The 24,753-nt window shown below is 52.2% G+C and overlaps 1 protein-coding gene across 1 annotated transcript in view; it reads right to left on the bottom strand.

Annotated features, from left to right (window-relative positions):
- Positions 1 to 24,500, bottom strand: part of TMCO1 (transmembrane and coiled-coil domains 1) — a 113,133-nt gene extending 88,633 nt beyond the window's left edge. The window contains exons 1-2 of the mRNA XM_073557948.1: positions 24,339 to 24,500; positions 508 to 585 (exon numbers count right to left, since the gene is read on the bottom strand). Of these exons, the coding sequence (XP_073414049.1) occupies positions 508 to 585; positions 24,339 to 24,408 (148 nt within the window). The 5' untranslated portion in view covers positions 24,409 to 24,500. The remainder of the gene's footprint in view (positions 1 to 507; positions 586 to 24,338) is intronic.
- Between the last annotated feature and the right edge of the window lie 253 nt (positions 24,501 to 24,753).

Below are 24,753 nucleotides of genomic sequence, written 5' to 3'. Positions count from 1 at the left end.
CCCAATGAACAAGCAAACTCTTGTTCATCAGGTGAAACAATTTTTAAGCAGGTTAAAAACACATCCCCATTCTCGTCAGGACATTGTCCCAGGACCTTTTCTGCATGATGTGCACATTGGGAGTGTGGTCAGCCTGTGTAAACAGACTATTAAACTGCTGCTGAGCAACAAACATGTACCTGATCGATGGTCGTTTCCGGCCACATGTTGTGTAGTGTAAACGCACCCCAAAACTGCAAAATAGCAAATTACAGAAGCCACAGCTTACAACAGGAAGAGCTGCTCTGCAGCACGTGCTACTGCGCACATCGTCATCAGAAATGGGGGCTTTTACATAAATACATCAGTTTTAGATTTTACTAATTTTTGGATAGAAGCATGGCACTGAAGAGGAGCTGTGGTAAAGAGAGGGAATTCATCAATACAAATCTATGCATTTACCCACAGCCTTCTGCATCTGTGGACACACTCATGCTACTTGTTAAAAATGGCAGAAACGGAACTCACATTTTTTACTTTGCTTTTCTACTTCAGCTTTTAGCCTCTTGTATTTATCGGTCCTGTAAACCAAAACCCATGTGATACCTGCAGAAAAAGAAGAAACTGTTACCTGGTCACAGTGATCTTAGGCTGGTTTCACATTAGCGCTTTTTAAGCGCACGCACGGCCGGGGGTAGCTCCGCCCCCGAGCCGGCTCTCTGCCCGGCGTGCCCGCCCCTTGCTTGTAGCGCCGCCTCCTAGCGGACAGCGGCGCCTGCGATCGGCGCACCCTATCTTTAGCATAGGGTGCGCAGATTGTGCGCAGGCCGTGCGCTAGTTGCGCTTTGACCTGCGCTGCGCACTTTTGACGGTGCGCCGTGCGCGCCAAAATCCGAAAAGTTCGATTTTGGCGCGCACGGCGCACCGTCAAAAGTGCGCAGCGCAGGTCAAAGCGCAACTAGCGCACGGCCTGCGCACGATCTGCGCACCCTATGCTAAAGATAGGGTGCGCCGATCGCAGGCGCCGCTGTCCGCTAGGAGGCGGCGCTACAAGCAAGGGGCGGGCACGCCGGGCAGAGAGCCGGCTCGGGGGCGGAGCTACCCCCGGCCATGCGTGCGCTTAAAAAGCGCTAATGTGAAACCAGCCTTATACGGTCATTAAATCCAGCACACAAAGGTTGATGTTGAGAACTTGCAGGGGCCACATTGAGGTTTCGGTAATATTTGCAATCGCCTCTTAAGTTATGTTCACACTGGATGTCTTTGCTGTTTTTTTTCCGCAGCAAATCCTGATTTCTTGGCAGGAAAGAAGCTGCAGCAAAAACGCATGTTTTGGTGCGTTTTTTAATGAATTTTGGGGGCTAACTTGTGTCTCTCTGTGCACGCTAAAAAAGTTAAGTGCCCCCAGAGGAAAAAAAAAAACAACTTCCTGTAGAACTACACCTCTAGATCCTTTGAAAAGCCAGCTATTCAGCAGCTGCATACAGTTAATCACAGAGTAACAGGTTAGTATAGAATAGCTATATACACACATATACAGAGGTCAGTGACACACACACACACACATATATGAATATGTATTACATAGATAAATAGAAGAAAAGCCGGCAATTCAGTACCGCGTACAGTAAAATGACAGCAGGAGTCGACAGGATAGAAAAGATAGATTACACACAGTAAATTCATATAGAATAGGTAGATGTCAGTGACTAATACAATTAGTACAGTATGTGTGCAGCTTACTGTACATGTATTTAATTATGAAAAAAATGTGGGCTCCTGTGTAATTTTCTTAACCAGCAGAGGGAAAGCCGACAGCTGGGGGTAGATGTTTATAGCCTGGGAAGGGGGTAATACCCATGGAGCTTCCCATGCTATTAATATCAGCTCACAACTGTATACTTAGCCTTTACTGGCTATTAAAATGGGGGACCCTTAAAAAAATGATGTAGGATACACCTATAATTAATAACCAGCAAAGGCTATGAAGACAGCTGCAAGCTGATATTAATAGCCTAAAAAGGGCCATGGATATAGCCCCCCTCCCCCTATAATAAGTGCCATTTCTGGCACTTAGCCTCTCTCTTCTCACTTGACTTGTAGCAGTGGCAAGTGGGGTAATAGTTGGGGGGGGTCGATGTCACCTTTGTAAGTTCAGGTGACATCAAGCCTCAAGTTTAGTAATGGAGAGGCGTCAATAAGACACCCCCATTACTAACCCCATAGTCATATTGAATAAAAACACCAAGAATAAAATCCTTTAATTGAAAGAAAGACACAGACTCCTTTAGCAAATCTTAATTATAACATACTTATGACCTCACCCATTCCACCAACGCCACTGTTTCCTGCAAGAGAATTAAAATTAAAAACAACCATATCCCTCACCTCTCCATCGTTGTGTTCCACACCATAATCAATGTCTGGAGGATGAACAGTTTTCAACCTGAACGGTGCGAAGATGTGACCGTCCAGGGTGAGAGCGCAGCCTCAGTGACTAGTGGTGACTAGTGTTGAGCATTCCGATACCGCAAGTATCGGGTATCGGCCGATACTTGCAGTATCGGAATTCCGATACCGACTTCCGATATTTTTTCAATATCGGAAGTCGGCATCGGAATCGGAAGTTCAAAGTTGATTGACAGCCTGACGTCATCATGATGCGCGGTGTGTGCGCATCATGATGCGCCGTCATTTCGGGCCTTCCGGGGGTCTCTGCCGGCCTGCCGGGGGGCTGTGCCGGCCTGCCGGGGGGCTGTGTGGACTGCCCGGGGTCTGTACCGGCCTGCCGGGGGGGCTGTGCCGGCCTGCCGGTGGTCTGTGCACCCTGTGGGGGTCTGTACCGGCCTGCCGGGGGGCTGTGCCGGCCTGCCGGTGGTCTGTGCACCCTGTGGGGGTCTGTACCGGCCCACACAGCAATGGCATAAAGTGAGACTAGGGACTTTTTTTTTTTTTTTTTTTTAAGTGGCGGAGGAATACAGTGCGGAAGGATACCTACCTTCCGTCATTGGATTCCTGCAGCCCGTAGAGAACGGCAGCAACAGCTGATGCTGCAGTTCTCTACCCAAGATCGTCGTGGGACACACTCGTGGACTGCTTCGGATCGTGGGTGAGTATTTTTGTGGTTTGTTATGTTAATATTTATTCCGTAAAAGACAATGGCTTCGGGGAACAATGTGACAAGTATTGGTAAGTATGTTACTCTATGTTATATGTACTGTATGTCTATGTATGTATTGTATGAATGTATTGTATGTAGTATGTATGTAGTATATATGTGGTATGTATGTAGCATGTAGTATGTATGTAGTATGTATGTAGCATGCATGTAGCATGCAGTATGTATGTAGCATGCATGTAGTATATATGTAGTATGTATGTAGCATGTAGTATGTATGTAGCATGTAGTATGTATGTAGCATGTAGTATGTATGTAGTATGTATGTAGCATGTAGTATGTATGTAGCATGCATGTAGTATATATGTAGTATGTATGTAGCATGTAGTATGTATGTAGCATGCATGTAGTATGTATGTAGTATGTATGTAGTATATATGTAGTATGTATGTAGCATGTAGTATGTATGTAGCATGCATGTAGTATATATGTAGTATGTATGTAGCATGTAGTATGTATGTAGTATGTATGTGGTATGTATGTAGTATATATGTAGTATGTATGTAGCATGTAGTATGTATGTAGCATGCATGTAGTATATATGTAGTATGTATGTAGCATGTAGTATGTATGTAGTATGTATGTAGCATGCATGTAGTATATATGTAGTATGTATGTAGCATATATGTAGTATGTATGTAGCATATATGTAGTATGTATGTAGCATGTAGTATATATGTAGTATGCATGTTGCATGCATGTAGTATATATGTAGTATGTATGTTGCATGTAGTATGTATGTAGTATGTATGTTGCATGTAGTATATATGTAGTATGAATGTAGCATGTATGTAGTATGAATGTAGCATGTATGTAGTATGCATGTTGTATGTATGTAGCATGTAATTATTTTTTTTTTTTTTTTTTTTACATTCAACACATTAGCCGGATGATGGGACTACTACTGTCCCATCATTGGCTAATGTGTCAATCACTGTCATGGTAGCAGGCATCGCCCGATGGGACTTGTAGTCCCATCGGACGATGCCTGCACAGACCCCCGAAGCCTGCACAGCCCCCCGGCAGGCCGGCACAGCCCACCGGAGCCTGCACAGCCCCCCTGGCAGGCCGGCACAGCCCCCGGCAGGCCGGCACAGACCACCGGAGCCTGCACAGACCCCCTGGCAGGCCGGCACAGCCCCCCGAAAGGCCCGGACAGACCCCAGAGAGGCTGTACAAGGGAAAAACAGGATTTTTCTTATTCCGATACCGGAAGTCCCATAGACTTGAATGGGACTTCCGGTATCGGAATCGGCGATACCGATACTTTTTTTTAAGATCGGCCGATCCATTCCGATCCGATACTTTGAAGTATCGGACGGTATCGCTCAACTCTAGTGGTGACGTCACTGAGGCTGCAATCTCAGTCGGGCTGAGAAAGTCGCACAATGCAGAGGCGAGTTCACCGCAGTTGAAATTCACCGCAGTGAAATTCTCCCGGTGATCTCGCCTCTGTACCATGCGACTTTCTCACATTGCTAGCGGGGATTTCACTGAGGTCACCGGCACCGCAGTTCAGCCCGGCTGGGAACGCAGCCTCAGTGACGTCACCGCTAGTCACTGAGGCTGCGCTCGCAGCAGCTCATTCTCCAGTGGCTCTCAGCCTGGACAGTCACATCTTGGTACCGTCCAGGTTGAAAACCAATAATCCCCCAGACATGGATTACGGCATGGGACAGAAAGATGAACAGGTGAGGGATTTTTTTGTTTTTTTTATATTAGTTTTATTACAGGAGAACGAGGGCTTTGGTGGAATTAGGTGGTAGGTGAGTATAACTGGGCTTGTTATTTTTAAATAAAAAAGTAAAACTGTCTTTTGTTTTATTTCCAATAAAACACTTTATTCTGGCTGTGTGTTTATATACAATACAACTATAGGATTAGTAATGGATAGGCATCTTATGGACGCCTCTCCATTATTAATCTGTGAGCTTGATGTCACCTGACAATACAAAGGTGACATCAACCCCACAAATATGAACACCACTTGCCTCCGCTAACCCCATAAATATGAACCCCACTTGCCACAACTACAGGGCAAGTGGGAAGAGCTGAGCAAACCACCAGAATTGATGCATCTTAGGCTAAGTTTACATTAGCGTTCGGGGGATTTGCGGACGGCTACGTACTTCCTCCATGAAGCTCTGCCCACTTCCGCACGTCTTACGTTTAGGTCCGCCTACTTCTGCATGCGTCCTGCGTACCTATCTTTAACATTGGGTATGCAGGACATGCGGATGTATGCGGATGCGTTGTTTTGATGCACCCGCCGACCACATGGAATGCAACAAGTGGGCGGAGCTTCAGGGAGGAAGTATGCAGCCGTCCGCAGAGCCCCAGTATGCAAGTGTGAACCCAGCCTAATAGATGTGTCCTTTCTGGGCGGCAGCAGGCAGATATTTTTAGGCTGGGGGGGCAAAATCCATGGCCCTGTACCAGCCTGAGAATACTAACCCCCAGATGTCAGCTTTAGCAAGGCTGATTGTCAAAATGGGGAGACCCCACGCCGATTTTTAAAATTATTTAAATAATTATAAAACAGCGTGGGGACCCCTCTATTCTTAATAACTAGCCTTGATGAAGCTGACAGCTGAGGGTTGCAGCCCCCAGCTGTGAGTTTTGCCTGGCTCGTTATCAAAAATACGAGGGAACCCACGCAGTTTTTTTTTTTTTTTTTATTTACAGTGCAGGAACTGGCTGATGAATACTCCCATCAGCCGCTCCTGCTTTCACTATTATTAGTGGCAGCAGGTGTCGGATGATAGGAGCGGTAGCACCATCAGTGACCAGATGTAAACTTTATACCTCCGATCACAGCTGAGCGATCACGCTATCTTTTGACAGAGTGGGAACTGCGGCTGTCTGAACGGGGGAGATGGTTTCACAGCCAATCAGAAGTGGTGTTTGCCGCACTCTCATGCACATGACAGCATGACAAACACTGTATTGTGGACCCCCCAATCAAGTGAATGGGGTTTGTGTCCGCTGCTCAGTGTCCCTGATGGATGACAGGCTGTATGGACGCATCATGCATGGTGGCTCAGTGGTTAGCACTGCAGCCTTGCAGCGCTGGAGTCCTGGGTTCAATTCCCACCAAGGGCAACATCTGCAAGGAGCTTGTATGTTCTCTCCGTTTTTGCGTGGGTTTCCTCCCACATTCCAAAGACATACTGATAAGGGAATTTAGATTGTGAGCCCCATCGGGGACAGTGATGATAATGTGTGCAAACTGTAAAGTGCTGCGGAATATGTTAGCGCTATATAAAAATAAAGATAATTATTATCATGCAGCCTGTCATCTAGATGTAGTGGAGCTGACTGAGGTCACATTCTGTGGTCCTTGACTTTTCTGCAGCAAATACAATGCAAAAAGTGAGCCTGTGTATTTGCAGCATTTTTTCACTATCCAGTCAAGTCAATGGGTGAAAAATGATGCAAAAACGCTGAAAGGTGACGTGCTCTATGTAAAGAAAATGCTGCAAAGCACAAAATCCTGATAACAAAAAAAAACAATGTGTGTGGATGAGATTTCCAAAATCTCATAGGCTTTGTCTGTACTGTAAAAAGCAGCTGAAAATTAGCATAAAAAAGCAGCAAAAACGCCCAGTGTGAACATACCCTTACAGAATCTACCATGAAGCCCAAGTGAAAAAGTAGCACAAATCTACCAATTCAAGACTCACTGTCCATTAGAGTGTGATGGTGATTCATCATAGAATTGCATTCCTTATTGTACTCTACAGTACTCACCTGTGAGGTGGGAGAACTGATACACCCATCCATAGTCACTGTACATAGTCACCCAACTAGTAACCAATGAGAATAGTGGATATAAAGCACAACCATTCCCAAAGTAAGAACATTGCACACAAACACCGGTTCATATGGAATATAAACTGCATCATACAGTGCCTTGCAAAAGTATTCAGCCCCCTGAAACTTTTCAACCTTTTCCCACAGATCAAGCTTCAAACATAAAGATACCAAATGTAAATTTTTGATGAAGAATCACCAACAAGTGGGACACAATTGTGAAGTTGAATGAAATTTATTGGTTATTTTAAAAAAAAACTGAAAAGTGGGGCGTGCAATATTATTCTGCCCCTTTACTTTCAGTGCAGCAAACTCACTCCAGAAGTTCATTGTGGATCTCTGAATGATCCAATATTGTCCTAAATGACTAATGAGGATAAAGATAATCCACCTTTGTGTAATCAAGTCTCCGTGTAAATTCATCTGCTCTGTGATAGTCTCAGGGTTCTGTTTGAAGCACAGAGAGCATCATGAAGACCAAGGAACACAGCAGGCAGGTCCGTGATACTGTTGTGGAGAAGTTTAAAGCCGGATTTGGATACAAAATGATTTCCAAAACTTTAAACATCCCAAGGCGCACTGTGCAAGCGATCATATTGAAATGGAAGGAGTATCATACCACTGCAAATCTACCAAGACCTGGCCGACCCTCTAAACTTTCATCTAAAACAAGGAGAAGACTGATCAGAGATGCAGCCAAGAGGCCCATGATCACACTGGATGAACTGCATAGATCCACACCTGAGGTGGGACAGTCTGTCGATAGGACAACAATCAATCGTACAATGCACAAATCTGGTCTTTACGGAAGAGTGGCAAGAAGAAAGCCATTTCTCAAAGACATCCATAAAAAGTGTTGTTTAAAGTTTGCAACAAGCCACCTGGGAGACACACCAAACATGTGGAAGAAGATGCTCTGGTCAGATGAAACCAAAATCGAACTTTTTGTCAACAATGCCAAACGATATGTTTGGCATAAAGGCAACACAGCTCATCACCCTGAACACACTATCCCCACTGTCAAACATGGTGGTGGCAGCATCATGGTTTGGGCCTGATTTTCTTCAGCAGGGACAGGGAAGATGCTTAAAATTGATGGGAAGTTGGATGGAGCCAAATACAGGACCTGTTGGAGTCTGCAAAAGACCTGAGACTGGGACGGAGATTTGTCTTCCAATAAGACAATGATCCCAAACATAAAGCAAAATCTACAGTGGAATGGTTCACAAATAAACGTATCCAGGTGTTAGAATGGCCAAGTCAAAGTCTAGACGTAAATCCAATCGAGAATCTGTGGAAAGTGCTGAAAACTGCTGTTCACAAACGATCTCCATCAAACCTCACTGAGCTTGAGCTATTTGCCAAGGAAGAATGGGCAAGAATTTCAGTCTCTCGATGTACAAAACTGATAGACATACCCCAAGCGACTTGCAGTTGTAATCACAGCAAAAGTGGCGCAACAAAGTATTAAGTTAGAGGGGCGGAATAATATTGCATGCCCCACTTTTCAGTTTTTGAATTTCCACAAAGATTTAAAATAATCAATAAATTTCATTCAACTTCACAATTGTGTCCCACTTGTTGCTGATTCTTCACAAAAAATTTACATTTGGTATCTTTGTTTGAAGCATGATATGGGGGAAAAGGTTGAAAAGTTCCAGGGGGGCGAAATACTTTCGCAAAGCACTCTATGTACAGAGCTAGGGATGAGCAACGCAACGATATATTGAAGACTTATCCCTGCGGCCATACTATGCACACAGTCATATGTATTCTGCTGCACTTTGTCTTTGGAGAATTCTAACCTTTGGACATCCAAGAAATTTTTCCATTTTTGTGCTTTCGCATTTTCCTCCTCCCGACAAAAGCCATAGCTGATATTTTTCCATCGACTTTGATGTATCAGGGCTTGTCTTTTGAGGAACGAGTTGAAGTTCTGAATGACACCACTCATATTAACATATAATGTACAGAAAAATGTAGAAAACAATTCCAAATAAAATGAACTGGTGAAAAAATAATTGCATTTGTGCCATTTTTGGGGGTCTGATTTTTCTGATATTCATTGTGCAGTAAAAATTATCTGCAAACAAGATTTTTCCAGGCAAATCAGATTATGACGATGCAACCAACAGCTGTCAGTGCCGGGGTGCAGTTACATCCGCCGCTCTCTATACACAGAGCGCTGACCAGGGCTGTGGAGTCGGAGCTCATTTTGGTGGAGTCGGAGTCGGTATAAAATGGTCCGACTCCTAAAATATATAATAAATTGGCTACAGTAGTTCAATGCAGAATGTGCTAAATATTTTTTATAGGAATTTGGGAAAGTTATGAAATGTCTGATCTATTCCTGATCTAAGGCTACATTCACACACAGCGTTTTTGCTGCTTTTTTGAGGATACGTTTTTCAGCTGCAAAAGCAGATCAGCTTTTTAAAAAACCGCATCACCTGAAAGGTTTTTGAGCTCAAAGATAATGTTTTCAATAGCAAAAGCAGATTAGAAATCTGCTCTATCCATTTATCCATATCTGTCTATCCATATCTTATCTGAATCAAAAAGAATGAAAGCCGGGGTAGCACACAGACTAACACTCCAATTTTTTTAGCACCAGTCAGGCACACCTCATAGTTGCCCAAAAGGACGCCCAGGACAGGCATTACTCGTCTTCAGTAACACATCAACGTAAATCGATAGTTGGAATAGACTGCATTCACCACATCTTAAGGTGCAGGCTTTATTTTCAAGTGTAGGGGTGTCCAGTATAAGGTTCTGCAGCAGCTGAGGTGTGCAGTATGAGATTCTGCGGAACAGTATGAGGTTCTGCCCCCCCCAGTTTTGATCCTGGCTAAAACCGTTTCTTATAGATATGGCGAACCCTCAGGTAACCCTAAATGAAGCTCAATGGACACAGGTGGCTGAATTGAAGGAATTGCTTAATCACCTATTTACCGTGACTAAAAAATTACAAGCTGAGGATTTAATTCCTGGCATTTTCATAAGGGAGTGGAAGAACTTGCTATTTTGCCAGTCCCAAAGAGGAGATTTAATCGCAGATGGCATTTCTGCTTCAATGAAACGGAGAGAGACACAGCTATTGGAAAATAAAATTTTTCTGGCAGCTGTTTATGTGGATCCAAGTCATCATATATTGCTTGATGATCAACAGCTTTCTAAAGGAAAAGAAGCTCTGACTGAGGTAGCAGTTAGGATGAGTGGCCTACAGGAGGACTGCCAGGCGCAAGAGGACTTGGGTCCTGCCAGTGCTACTGCTGCCATATCTTCATCCTCATCAGATGAGGAGTTTGACTTTGACAAGTATTTGGATGATATGGAGCAGGCAAAGCGTTGCCGCAAGGAAAAAGATTTCACTCCGTCTCCTATAGCAAGCAAATTGACCATATTTCAGCAAAAAGTTTCACTTGCTCTCAAAGAAAAATTCAACCGTTCATCAAAACTGACTGTGCATGAGGCAATTCATTTATACTTGGAAATTGTTAGAGATGTTGCCCATGTGGTTACGGCTTTGCCTCCAACCCAAGTTAGTGTAGAGAGGTTGTTCTCTGGCCTTAAAATTATTAGGGCAGATTTGATGTCATCTATGAAGGAGGATCTGATGGAGGCAATTCTATTTCTTAGAACAAATTCATAGACTGCACAAATGTTATTTAGTATGTTTTTGTTGAAAACTGTTTTTTGCCACTTACATAGTTTATTACATAGTGTGTGTATATATATATATATATATAAAATCGATATTACATAGTGTATTACATATTTACAATTTACTACAGTTTTTTGTGTTCTAAAGTTGTATTCCAGTAAATATATATTAAGTTCTATCTAAATATCTTGATTACTGTATCATAAAAATGATTAAATGTCTGATGTTCACATTGTACTACAATAAATTTTTCACTTAAATATAAGCAATATATGTTGGAGTCGGAGTCAGGGAAATTGAGGAGTCAGAGTCGCAGGTTTGGCTTACCGACTCCACAGCCCTGGCGCTGACTGCACCTCCACCAGTGCTGCCCCCTTTACTGAAACCTGCTGGTGGAATAAAGCTCATCTCCTGGCAGCAAGGCTCTAAGTGCAGGAGCCGGGTAGGTTCAGAACACTAGTCACCTGAGAGCAGCTGCCCCAGACACTAACGATGGAAAACTTCAGGCGTGTCCAAAGCCAATCTGCTCCCAATATGTGCAATGAGGTGACAGCTGGTCCTTACACCCTAGACCAGAGCAGCAGAAAGCAAAGGTGACAGGGGCAATATAAATGTAATGAATGGACTGTGCGCTTATAAAAGTGTCCAAGCATCCCCTACAGGTCACGGTATGTGTGCGGTACTGCAGCCTAAACAGGGCGGTCACTGAGCCCGCTGCTCCTGTACTGAGCTATATGCTGGGCCTCCCTACAGGTTACAGTATGTGTGCGGTACTGCAACCTATACAGGGCGGTCTCTGGGCCCGCTGCCCCTGTACTGAGCTATAGGCTGGGCCTCCCCTACAGGTCACGGTAAGTGTGCAGTACTGCAGCCTATACAGGGCAGTCACTGAGCATGCTGTCCCTGCACTGAGCTATAAGCTGGGCCTCCCCTACAGGTCACAGTATGTGTACAGTACTGCAGGCTATAGAGGGCGGTCACTGAGCCCGCTGCCCCTGTACTGAGCTATATGCCTTGCCTGCCCTACAGGTCACGGTATATGTGCGGTACTGCAGACTATACAGGGCGGTCACTGAGCCCGCTGCCCCTGTACTGAGCTATATGCTGGGCCTCCTCTCCCCTACAGGTCACGGTATGTGTGCAGTATTGCAGACTAAACAGGGCGGTCACTGAGTCCGCTGCTCCTGTACCGAGCTATATGCCTTGCCTGCCCTACAGGTCACGGTATATGTGCGGTACTGCAGACTATACAGGGCGGTCACTGAGCCCGCTGCCCCTGTACTGAGCTATAGGCTGGGCCTCCTCTCCCCTACAGGTCACGGTATGTGTGCAGTATTGCAGACTAAACAGGGCGGTCACTGAGTCCGCTTCCACCGTCCTGAGCTATATGCTGGGCCTCCCTACAGGTCACGGTATGTGTGCGGTACTGTAGACTATACAGGGCGGTCTCTGAGCCCGCTTCCACCGTCCTGAGCTATATGCTGGGCCTCCCTACAGGTCACGGTATGTGTGCGGTACTGTAGACTATACAGGGTGGTCACTGAGCCCGCTGCCCTTGTACTGAGCTATATGCTGGGCCTCCCCTACAGGTCACAGTATGTGTGCGATACTGCACACTATACAGGGCGGCCACTGAGCTATATGCCTGGCCTCCCTTACAGGTCACGGTATGTGTACAGTACTGCAGACTATACAGGGCGGTCACTAAGCCCGCTGCCCCTGTACTGAGCTATATACCTGGCCTCCCCTACAGGTCACGGTATGTGTGCGGTACTGCAGACTATACAGGGCGGTCACTGAGCCCGCTGCCCCTGTACTGAGCTATATGCCTGGCCTCCCTTACAGGTCACAGTATGTGTGCCGTACTTCAAACTATACAGGGCGGTCACTGAGCCCGCTGCCCCTGTACTGAGCTATATGCTGGCCCCTCCCCTACAATTTACGGTATGTGTGCGGTACTGCAGACTATACAGGGTGGTCATTGAGCTCGCTGCCCCTGTACTGAGCTATATGCCTGGCCTCCCTTACAGGTCTCGGTATGTGTGCAGTACTGCAGACTATAAAGGGCGGTCACTGAGCCCGCTGCCCTGTACTGAGCTATATGCCTGGCCTCCCCTACAGGTCACGGTATGTGTGCAGTACTGCAGACTATACAGGGTGGTCACTGAGCTATAGGCTGGGCCTCCCTACAGGTCACGGTATGTGTGCAGTACTCCAGACTACACAGGGGGGGTCACTGAGCCCGCTGCCCCTGTACTGAGCTATAGGCTGGGCCTCCCTACAGGTCACGGTATGTATGCGGTACTGCAGGCTATACAGGGCTGTCTCTGAGCCAGCTCTCCCTGTCCTGAACTATAGGCTGAGCCTACCTACAGGTCACGGTATGTGTGCGGTACTGCAGGCTATACAGGGTGGTCACTGAGCCCGCTGCCACTGTACTGAGCTATAGGCTGGGCCTCCCTACAGGTCACGGTATGTATGCGGTACTGCAGGCTATACAGGGTGGTCACTGAGCCCGCTGCCCCTGTACTGAGCTAAAGGCTGGGCCTCCCCTACAGGTCACGGTATGTGTGTGGTACTGCAGACTATATAGGGCAGTCTCTGAGCCCGCTGCCCCTGTAGTGAGCTATATTCTGGGCCTCCCTACAGGTCACAGTATGTCTGCAGTACTGCGTATTATACAGGGCGGTCACTGAGCCCGCTGCCCCTGTACTGAGCTATAGGCTGGGCCTCCACTACAGGTCACGGTATGTGTGTGGTACTGCGGCTTATACAGGGTGGACACTGAGCCCGCTGCCCCTGTACTGAGCTATATGCTGGGCCTCCCTACAGGTCACGGTATATGTGCGGTACTGCAGACTATACAGGGCAGTCACTGAGCCTGTTGCCCCTGTACTGAGCTATATGCTGGGCCTCCCTACAGGTCACGGTATGTGTGCGGTACTGCAGACTATACAGGGTGGTCTCTGAGCCCACTGCCCCTGTACTGAGCTATAGGCTGGGCCTCCCCTACAGGTCACGGTATGTGTGCGGTACTGCGGCTTATACAGGGCGGTCACTGAGCCCGCTGCCCCTGTACTGAGCTATAGGCTGGGCCTCCCCTACAGGGCACGGTATGTGTGCGGTACTGCGGCTTATACAGGGCGGTCACTGAGCCCGCTGCCCCTGTACTGAGCTATAGGCTGGGCCTCCCTACAGGTCACGGTATGTATGCGGTACTGCAGGCTATACAGGGCGGTCTATGAGCCCGCTGCCCCTGTACTGAGCTATATGCTGGGCCTCCCCTACAGGGCACGGTATGTGTGCGGTACTGCGGCTTATACAGGGCGGTCTCTGAGCCCGCTGCCCCTGTACTGAGCTATATGCTGGGTCTCCCCTACAGGTCACGGTATGTGTGCGGTACTGCAGCTTATACAGGGGGGTCACTGAGCCCGCTGCCCCTGTACTGAGCTATATGCTGGGCCTCTCTACAGGTCATGGTATGTGTGCGGTACTGCAGACTATACAGGGTGGTCTCTGAGCCCGCTGCCCCTGTACTGAGCTATATGCTGGGCCTCCCTTACAGGTCACGGTATGTGTGCGGTACTGCAGACTATACAGGGCGGTCTCTGAGCCAGCTGCCCCTGTACTGAGCTATATGCCTGGCCTCCCCTACAGGTCACGGTATGTGTGCGGTACTGCAGACTATACAGGGCGGTCACTGAGCCCGCTGCCCTTGTACTGAGCCTCCCTACAGGTCACAGTATGTGTGCGGTACTGCGGCTTATACCGGGCGGTCACTGAGCCCGCTGCCCCTGTACTGAGCTATATGCTGGGCCTCCCTACAGGTCACGGTATGTGTGCGGTACTGCAGGCTATACAGGGCGGTCTCTGAGCCCGCTGCCCCTGTACTGAGCTATATGCTGGGCCTCCCTACAGGTCACGGTATGTGTGCGGTACTGCGGCTTATACAGGGCGGTCTCTGAGCCCGCTGCCCCTGTACTGAGCTATATGCTGGGCCTCCCCTACAGGTCACGGTATGTGTGTGGTACTGCAGACTATATAGGGCAGTCTCTGAGCCCGCTGCCCCTGTAGTGAGCTATATTCTGGGCCTCCCTACAGGTCACAGTATGTCTGCAGTACTGCGTATTATACAGGGCGGTCTCTGAGCCCGCTGCCCCTGTACTGAGCTATATGCTGGGCCTCCCTACAGGTCACGGTATGTGTGCGGTACTGCAGGCTATACAGGGCGGTCACTGAGCCCGCTGCCCCTGTACTGAGCTATATGCTGGGCCTCCCCTACAGGTCACGGTATGTGTGCGGTACTGCAGACTATACAGGGCGGTCACTGAGCTATATGCTGGGCCTCCCCTACAGGTCACGGTATGTGTGCGGTACTGCAGACTATACAGGGCGATCACTGAGCTATATGCTGGGCCTCCCCTACAGGTCACGGTATGTGTGCGGTTCTGCAGACTATACAGAGCGGTCTCTGAGAACGCTGCCCCTGTACTGAGCTATATGCCGGGCCTCCCCTACAGGTCACGGTATGTGTGCGGTACTGCGGCTTATACAGGGTGATCTCTGAGCCCGCTGCCCCTGTACTGAGCTATATGCTGGGCCTCCCCTACAGGGCACGGTATGTGTGCGGTACTGTAGACTATACAGGGTGATCACTGAGCCCGCTGCCCCTGTACTGAGCTATATGCCGGGCCTCCCTACAGGTCACGGTATGTGTGTGGTACTGTGGCTTATACAGGGTGGTCACTGAGCCCGCTGCCCCTGTACTGAGCTATAGGCTGGGCCTCCCTACAGGTCACGGTATGTGTGCGGTACTGCGGCTGATACAGGGTGGTCACTGAGCCCGCTGCCCCTGTACTGAGCTATATGCCGGGCCTCCCCTACAGGTCACGGTATGTGTGCGGTACTGCAGGCTATACAGGGCGGTCACTGAGCCCGCTGCCCCTGTACTGAGCTATATGCCGGGCCTCCCCTACAGGTCACGGTATGTGTGCGGTACAGCAGACTATACAGGGTGGTCTCCGAGCCCGCTGCCCCTGTACTGAGCTATATGCTGGGCCTCCCTACAGGTCACGGTATGTGTGCGGTACTGCAAGCTATACAGGGCGGTCTCTGAGCCCGCTGCCCCTGTACTGAGCTATATGCTGGGCCTCCCTACAGGTCACGGTATGTGTGCGGTACTGCAGACTATACAGGGCGGTCACTGAGCTATATGCTGGGCCTCCCCTACAGGTCACGGTATGTGTGCGGTACTGCAGACTATACAGGGCGATCACTGAGCTATATGCTGGGCCTCCCCTACAGGTCACGGTATGTGTGCGGTACTGCAGACTATACAGAGCGGTCTCTGAGCCCGCTGCCCCTGTACTGAGCTATATGCCGGGCCTCCCCTACAGGTCACGGTATGTGTGCGGTACTGCAGGCTATACAGGGCGGTCACTGAGCTATATGCCGGGCCTCCCCTACAGGTCACGGTATGTGTGCGGTACTGCGGCTTATACAGGGCGGTCACTGAGCCCGCTGCTCCTGTACTGAGCTATATGCTGGGCCTCCCTACAGGTCACGGTATGTGTGCGGTACTGCAGGCTATACAGGGCGGTCACTGAGCCCGCTGCCCCTGTACTGAGCTATATGCTGGGCCTCCCTACAGGTCACGGTATGTGTGCGGTACTGCAGGCTATACAGGGCGGTCACTGAGCCCGCTGCCCCTGTACTGAGCTATATGCCGGGCCTCCCCTACAGGTCACGGTATGTGTGCGGTACTGCAGGCTATACAGGGCGGTCACTGAGCCCGCTGCCCCTGTACTGAGCTATATGCCGGGCCTCCCCTACAGGTCACGGTATGTGTGCGGTACAGCAGACTATACAGGGCGGTCTCTGAGCCCGCTGCCCCTGTACTGAGCTATATGCTGGGCCTCCCTACAGGTCACGGTATGTGTGCGGTACTGTAGACTATACAGGGTGGTCACTGAGCCCGCTGCCCCTGTAATGAGCTATAGGCTGGGCCTCCCTACAGGTCACGGTATGTGTGCGGTACTGCGGCTTATACAGGGCGGTCACTGAGCCCGCTGCCCCTGTACTGAGCTATATGCTGGGCCTCTCTACAGGTCACGGTATGTGTGCGGTACTGCGGCTTATACAGGGTGGTCTCTGAGCCCTCTGCCCCTGTACTGAGCTATATGCTGGGCCTCCCCTACAGGTCACGGTATGTGTGCGGTACTGTAGACTATACAGGGTGATCACTGAGCCCGCTGCCCCTGTACTGAGCTATATGCCGAGCCTCCCTACAGGTCACTGTATGTGTGTGGTACTGTGGCTTATACAGGGCGGTCACTGAGCACGCTGCCCCTGTACTGAGCTATATGCCGGGCCTCCCTACAGGTCACGGTATGTGTGCGGTACTGTGGCTTATACAGGGCGGTCACTGAGCCCGCTGCCCCTCTACTGAGCTATAGGCTGGGCCTCCCCTACAGGTCACGGTATGTGTGCGGTACTGCAGACTATACAGGGGGGTCACTGAGCCCGCTGCCCCTGTACTGAGCTATAGGCTGGGCCTCCCTACAGGTCACGGTATGTGTGCGGTACTGCAGGCTATACAGGGAGGTCAGAGCCCGCTGCCCCTCTACTGAGCTATATGCCGGGCCTCCCTACAGGTCACGGTATGTGTGCGGTACTGCAGGCTATACAGGGCGGTCACTGAGCCCGCTGCCCCTGTACTGAGCTATATGCCGGGCCTCTCTACAGGTCACGGTATGTGTGCGGTACTGCAGGCTATACAGGGCGGTCACTGAGCCCGCTGCCCCTGTACTGAGCTATATGCCGGGCCTCTCTACAGGTCACGGTATGTGTGCGGTACTGCGGCTTATACAGGGTGATCACTGAGCCCGCTGCCCCTGTACTGAGCTATATGCCGGGCCTCCCTACAGGTCACGGTATGTGTGCGGTTCTGTGGCTTATACAGGGGGGTCACTGAGCCCGCTGCCCCTGTACTGAGCTATATGCTGGGCCTCCCCTACAGGTCACGGTATGTGTGCGCTACTGCAGGCTATACAGGGCGGTCACTGAGCCCGCTGCCCCTGTACTGAGCTATATGCCGGGCCTCTCTACAGGTCACGGTATGTGTGCGGTACTGCGGCTTATACAGGGTGATCACTGAGCCCGCTGCCCCTGTACTGAGCTATATGCCGGGCCTCCCCTACAGGTCACGGTATGTGTGCGGTACTGCAGGCTATACAGGGCGGTCACTGAGCTATATGCCGGGCCTCCCCTACAGGTCACGGTATGTGTGCGGTACTGCGGCTTATACAGGGCGGTCACTGAGCCCGCTGCTCCTGTACTGAGCTATATGCTGGGCCTCCCTACAGGTCACGGTATGTGTGCGGTACTGCAGGCTATACAGGGCGGTCACTGAGCCCGCTGCCCCTGTACTGAGCTATATGCCGGGCCTCCCCTACAGGTCACGGTATGTGTGCGGTACTGCAGGCTATACAGGGCGGTCACTGAGCCCGCTGCCCCTGTACTGAGCTATATGCCGGGCCTCCCCTACAGGTCACGGTATGTGTGCGGTACAGCAGACTATACAGGGCGGTCTCTGAGCCCGCTGCCCCTGTACTGAGCTATATGCTGGGCCTCCCTACAGGTCACGGTATGTGTGCGGTACTGTAGACTATACAGGGTGGTCACTGAGCCCGCTGCCCCTGTAATGAGCTATAGGCTGGGCCTCCCTACAGGTCACGGTATGTGTGCGGTACTGCGGCTTATACAGGGCGGTCACTGAGCCCGCTGCCCCTGTACTGAGCTATATGCTGGGCCTCTCTACAGGTCACGGTATGTGTGCGGTACTGCGGCTTATACAGGGTGGTCTCTGAGCCCTCTGCCCCTGTACTGAGCTATATGCTGGGCCTCCCCTACAGGTCACGGTATGTGTGCGGTACTGTAGACTATACAGGGTGATCACTGAGCCCGCTGCCCCTGTACTGAGCTATATGCCGGGCCTCCCTACAGGTCACTGTATGTGTGTGGTACTGTGGCTTATACAGGGCGGTCACTGAGCCCGCTGCCCCTGTACTGAGCTATAGGCTGGGCATCCCTACAGGTCACGGTATGTGTGCGGTACTGCGGCTGATACAGGGTGGTCACTTAGCCCGCTGCCCCTGTACTGAGCTATATGCCGGGCCTCCCCTACAGGTCACGGTATGTGTGCGGTACTGCAGGCTATACAGGGCGGTCACTGAGCCCGCTGCCCCTGTACTGAGCTATATGCCGGGCCTCCCCTACAGGTCACGGTATGTGTGCGGTACTGCAGGTTATACAGGGCGGTCTCTGAGCCCGCTGCCCCTGTACTGAGCTATATGCCGGGCCTCCCTACAGGTCACGGTATGTGTGCGGTACTGTGGCTTATACAGGGCGGTCACTGAGCCCGCTGCCCCTGTACTGAGCTATAGGCTGGGCCTCCCCTACAGGTCACGGTATGTGTGCGGTACTGCAGACTATACAGGGGGGTCACTGAGCCCGCTGCCCCTGTACTGAGCTATAGGCTGGGCCTCCCTACAGGTCACGGTATGTGTGCGGTACTGCAGGCTATACAGGGCGGTCAGAGCCCGCTGCCCCTGTACTGAGCTATAGGCTGGGCCTCCCCTACAGGTCACGGTATGTGTGCGGTACTGCAGGCTATACAGGGAGGTCACTGAGCCCGCTGCCCCTGTACTGAGCTATATGCTGGGCCTCCCCTACAGGTCACGGTATGTGTGCGGTACTGCAGGCTATACAGGGCGGTCACTGAGCCCGCTGCCCCTGTACTGAGCTATATGCCGGGCCTCTCTACAGGTCACGGTATGTGTGCGGTACTGCGGCTTATACAGGGTGATCACTGAGCCCGCTGCCCCTGTACTGAGCTATATGCCGGGCCTCCCCTACAGGTCACGGTATGTGTGCGGTACTGCAGGCTATACAGGGCGGTCACTGAGCTATATGCCGGGCCTCCCCTACAGGTCACGGTATGTGTGCGGTACTGCGGCTTATACAGGGCGGTCACTGAGCCCGCTGCTCCTGTACTGAGCTATATGCTGGGCCTCCCTACAGGTCACGGTATGTGTGCGGTACTGCAGGCTATACAGGGCGGTCACTGAGCCCGCTGCCCCTGTACTGAGCTATATGCTGGGCCTCCCTACAGGTCACGGTATGTGTGCGGTACTGCAGGCTATACAGGGCGGTCACTGAGCCCGCTGCCCCTGTACTGAGCTATATGCCGGGCCTCCCCTACAGGTCACGGTATGTGTGCGGTACTGCAGGCTATACAGGGCGGTCTCTGAGCCCGCTGCCCCTGTACTGAGCTATATGCTGGGCCTCCCTACAGGTCACGGTATGTGTGCGGTACTGTAGACTATACAGGGTGGTCACTGAGCCCGCTGCCCCTGTAATGAGCTATAGGCTGGGCCTCCCTACAGGTCACGGTATGTGTGCGGTACTGCGGCTTATACAGGGCGGTCACTGAGCCCGCTGCCCCTGTACTGAGCTATATGCTGGGCCTCCCCTACAGGTCACGGTATGTGTGCGGTACTGTAGACTATACAGGGTGATCACTGAGCCCGCTGCCCCTGTACTGAGCTATAGGCTGGGCCTCCCTACAGGTCACGGTATGTGTGCGGTACTGCGGCTTATACAGGGCGGTCACTGAGCCCGCTGCCCCTGTACTGAGCTATATGCTGGGCCTCCCTACAGGTCACGGTATGTGTGCGGTACTGCGGCTTATACAGGGCGGTCACTGAGCCCGCTGCCCCTGTACTGAGCTATAGGCTGGGCCTCCCTACAGGTCACGGTATGTGTGCGGTTCTGTAGACTATACAGGGTGGTCACTGAGCCCGCTGCCCCTGTACTGAGCTATATGCCGGGCCTCCCCTACAGGACACGGTATGTGTGCGGTACTGCGGCTTATACAGGGGGGTCACTGAGCCTGCTGCCCCTGTACTGAGCTATAGGCTGGGCCTCCCTACAGGTCACGGTATGTGTGCGGTTCTGTAGACTATACAGGGTGGTCACTGAGCCCGCTGCCCCTGTACTGAGCTATAGGCTGGGCCTCCCTACAGGTCACGGTATGTGTGCGGTTCTGTGGCTTATACAGGGGGGTCACTGAGCCCGCTGCCCCTGTACTGAGCTATATGCTGGGCCTCCCCTACAGGTCACGGTATGTGTGCGGTACTGTAGACTATACAGGGTGATCACTGAGCCCGCTGCCCCTGTACTGAGCTATAGGCTGGGCCTCCCTACAGGTCACGGTATGTGTGCGGTACTGCGGCTTATACAGGGCGGTCACTGAGCCCGCTGCCCCTGTACTGAGCTATATGCTGGGCCTCCCTACAGGTCACGGTATGTGTGCGGTACTGCGGCTTATACAGGGCGGTCACTGAGCCCGCTGCCCCTGTACTGAGCTATAGGCTGGGCCTCCCTACAGGTCACGGTATGTGTGCGGTTCTGTAGACTATACAGGGTGGTCACTGAGCCCGCTGCCCCTGTACTGAGCTATATGCCGGGCCTCCCCTACAGGACACGGTATGTGTGCGGTACTGCGGCTTATACAGGGGGGTCACTGAGCCTGCTGCCCCTGTACTGAGCTATAGGCTGGGCCTCCCTACAGGTCACGGTATGTGTGCGGTTCTGTAGACTATACAGGGTGGTCACTGAGCCCGCTGCCCCTGTACTGAGCTATAGGCTGGGCCTCCCTACAGGTCACGGTATGTGTGCGGTTCTGTGGCTTATACAGGGGGGTCACTGAGCCCGCTGCCCCTGTACTGAGCTATAGGCTGGGCCTCCCCTACAGGTCACGGTATGTGTGCGGTTCTGTGGCTTATACAGGGCGGTCACTGAGCCCGCTGCCCCTGTACTGAGCTATAGGCTGGGCCTCCCTACAGGACACGGTATGTGTGCGGTTCTGTGGCTTATACAGGGTGGTCACTGAGCCCGCTGCCCCTGTACTGAGCTATATGCCGGGCCTCCCTACAGGACACGGTATGTGTGCGGTTCTGTGGCTTATACAGGGCGGTCACTGAGCCCGCTGCCCCTGTACTGAGCTATAGGCTGGGCCTCCCTACAGGACACGGTATGTGTGCGGTTCTGTGGCTTATACAGGGTGGTCACTGAGCCCGCTGCCCCTGTACTGAGCTATATGCCGGGCCTCCCTACAGGACACGGTATGTGTGCGGTACTGCGGCTTATACAGGGTGGTCACTGAGCCCGCTGCCCCTGTACTGAGCTATAGGCTGGGCCTCCCTACAGGTCACGGTATGTGTCCGGTACTGCGGCTTATACAGGGCGGTCACTGAGCCCGCTGCCCCTGTACTGAGCTATATGCCGGGCCTCCCCTACAGGTCACGGTATGTCTGCAGTACTGCGTATTATACAGGGCGGTCTCTGAGCCCGCTGCCCCTGTACTGAGCTATATGCCGGGCCTCCCTACAGGTCACGGTATGTGTGCGGTACTGCGGCTTATACAGGGTGGTCACTGAGCCCGCTGCCCCTGTACTGAGCTATAGGCTGGGCCTCCCTACAGGTCACGGTATGTGTGCGGTACTGCAGGCTATACAGGGCGGTCACTGAGCCCGCTGCCCCTGTAATGAGCTATAGGCTGGGCCTCCCTACAGGTCACGGTATGTGTGCGGTACTGCGGCTTATACAGGGCGGTCACTGAGCCCGCTGCCCCTGTACTGAGCTATATGCTGGGCCTCCCCTACAGGTCACGGTATGTGTGCGGTACTGTAGACTATACAGGGTGATCACTGAGCCCGCTGCCCCTGTACTGAGCTATAGGCTGGGCCTCCCTACAGGTCACGGTATGTGTGCGGTACTGCGGCTTATACAGGGCGGTCACTGAGCCCGCTGCCCCTGTACTGAGCTATATGCTGGGCCTCCCTACAGGTCACGGTATGTGTGCGGTACTGCGGCTTATACAGGGCGGTCACTGAGCCCGCTGCCCCTGTACTGAGCTATAGGCTGGGCCTCCCTACAGGTCACGGTATGTGTGCGGTTCTGTAGACTATACAGGGTGGTCACTGAGCCCGCTGCCCCTGTACTGAGCTATATGCCGGGCCTCCCCTACAGGACACGGTATGTGTGCGGTACTGCGGCTTATACAGGGGGGTCACTGAGCCTGCTGCCCCTGTACTGAGCTATAGGCTGGGCCTCCCTACAGGTCACGGTATGTGTGCGGTTCTGTAGACTATACAGGGTGGTCACTGAGCCCGCTGCCCCTGTACTGAGCTATAGGCTGGGCCTCCCTACAGGTCACGGTATGTGTGCGGTTCTGTGGCTTATACAGGGGGGTCACTGAGCCCGCTGCCCCTGTACTGAGCTATATGCTGGGCCTCCCCTACAGGTCACGGTATGTGTGCGGTACTGTAGACTATACAGGGTGATCACTGAGCCCGCTGCCCCTGTACTGAGCTATAGGCTGGGCCTCCCTACAGGTCACGGTATGTGTGCGGTACTGCGGCTTATACAGGGCGGTCACTGAGCCCGCTGCCCCTGTACTGAGCTATATGCTGGGCCTCCCTACAGGTCACGGTATGTGTGCGGTACTGCGGCTTATACAGGGCGGTCACTGAGCCCGCTGCCCCTGTACTGAGCTATAGGCTGGGCCTCCCTACAGGTCACGGTATGTGTGCGGTTCTGTAGACTATACAGGGTGGTCACTGAGCCCGCTGCCCCTGTACTGAGCTATATGCCGGGCCTCCCCTACAGGACACGGTATGTGTGCGGTACTGCGGCTTATACAGGGGGGTCACTGAGCCTGCTGCCCCTGTACTGAGCTATAGGCTGGGCCTCCCTACAGGTCACGGTATGTGTGCGGTTCTGTAGACTATACAGGGTGGTCACTGAGCCCGCTGCCCCTGTACTGAGCTATAGGCTGGGCCTCCCTACAGGTCACGGTATGTGTGCGGTTCTGTGGCTTATACAGGGGGGTCACTGAGCCCGCTGCCCCTGTACTGAGCTATAGGCTGGGCCTCCCCTACAGGTCACGGTATGTGTGCGGTTCTGTGGCTTATACAGGGCGGTCACTGAGCCCGCTGCCCCTGTACTGAGCTATAGGCTGGGCCTCCCTACAGGACACGGTATGTGTGCGGTTCTGTGGCTTATACAGGGTGGTCACTGAGCCCGCTGCCCCTGTACTGAGCTATATGCCGGGCCTCCCTACAGGACACGGTATGTGTGCGGTTCTGTGGCTTATACAGGGCGGTCACTGAGCCCGCTGCCCCTGTACTGAGCTATAGGCTGGGCCTCCCTACAGGACACGGTATGTGTGCGGTTCTGTGGCTTATACAGGGTGGTCACTGAGCCCGCTGCCCCTGTACTGAGCTATATGCCGGGCCTCCCTACAGGACACGGTATGTGTGCGGTACTGCGGCTTATACAGGGTGGTCACTGAGCCCGCTGCCCCTGTACTGAGCTATAGGCTGGGCCTCCCTACAGGTCACGGTATGTGTCCGGTACTGCGGCTTATACAGGGCGGTCACTGAGCCCGCTGCCCCTGTACTGAGCTATATGCCGGGCCTCCCCTACAGGTCACGGTATGTCTGCAGTACTGCGTATTATACAGGGCGGTCTCTGAGCCCGCTGCCCCTGTACTGAGCTATAGGCTGGGCCTCCCTACAGGTCACGGTATGTGTCCGGTACTGCGGCTTATACAGGGGGGTCACTGAGCTGGGCACTCACCCTCCGCCAGCAGCGCCGTGCACACAGAGATGAAGACGATCAGGACGGTGTCCGCAAACATTGTACTCATGATCACAGAGTCCACAGCCGCAGTCACTCACTCAGCGCGGCGGCGTGACGTCACCACGCAAAGGCGGAAGTCAGATGCACGCTGGGAGCGGATTGATCGTTCACAGCTTATGAGTTGGTGACTTTTGGTGTGGGCTCGGGGCTGACGGCGTACACGTAACGTCACGCCTGTGTCCTGCAGCTTGCTTACACTGGTCTGTAGCGCGGCCAGACTGCAGCCGGCACCGAACTGACGTGTATGTGACCGAGCGCAGCCGTTCTCCTCCCCGACCCATTCGTCTGCACACACCATAAGTGCGCCTGGTCTTGTGCCGGCCCTGAGGCTCTGGCCCCAGGACTGTGAACC

Source organism: Dendrobates tinctorius, unplaced genomic scaffold (assembly GCF_039654945.1).
Source record: "Dendrobates tinctorius isolate UK_male_01 unplaced genomic scaffold, ASM3965494v1 ptg000012l, whole genome shotgun sequence".
NCBI classification, from domain to species: domain Eukaryota; kingdom Metazoa; phylum Chordata; class Amphibia; order Anura; family Dendrobatidae; genus Dendrobates; species Dendrobates tinctorius.
The sequence above is the reverse complement of the archived record's forward strand: the minus strand, read 5'-3'. Positions and strand labels throughout refer to the sequence as shown.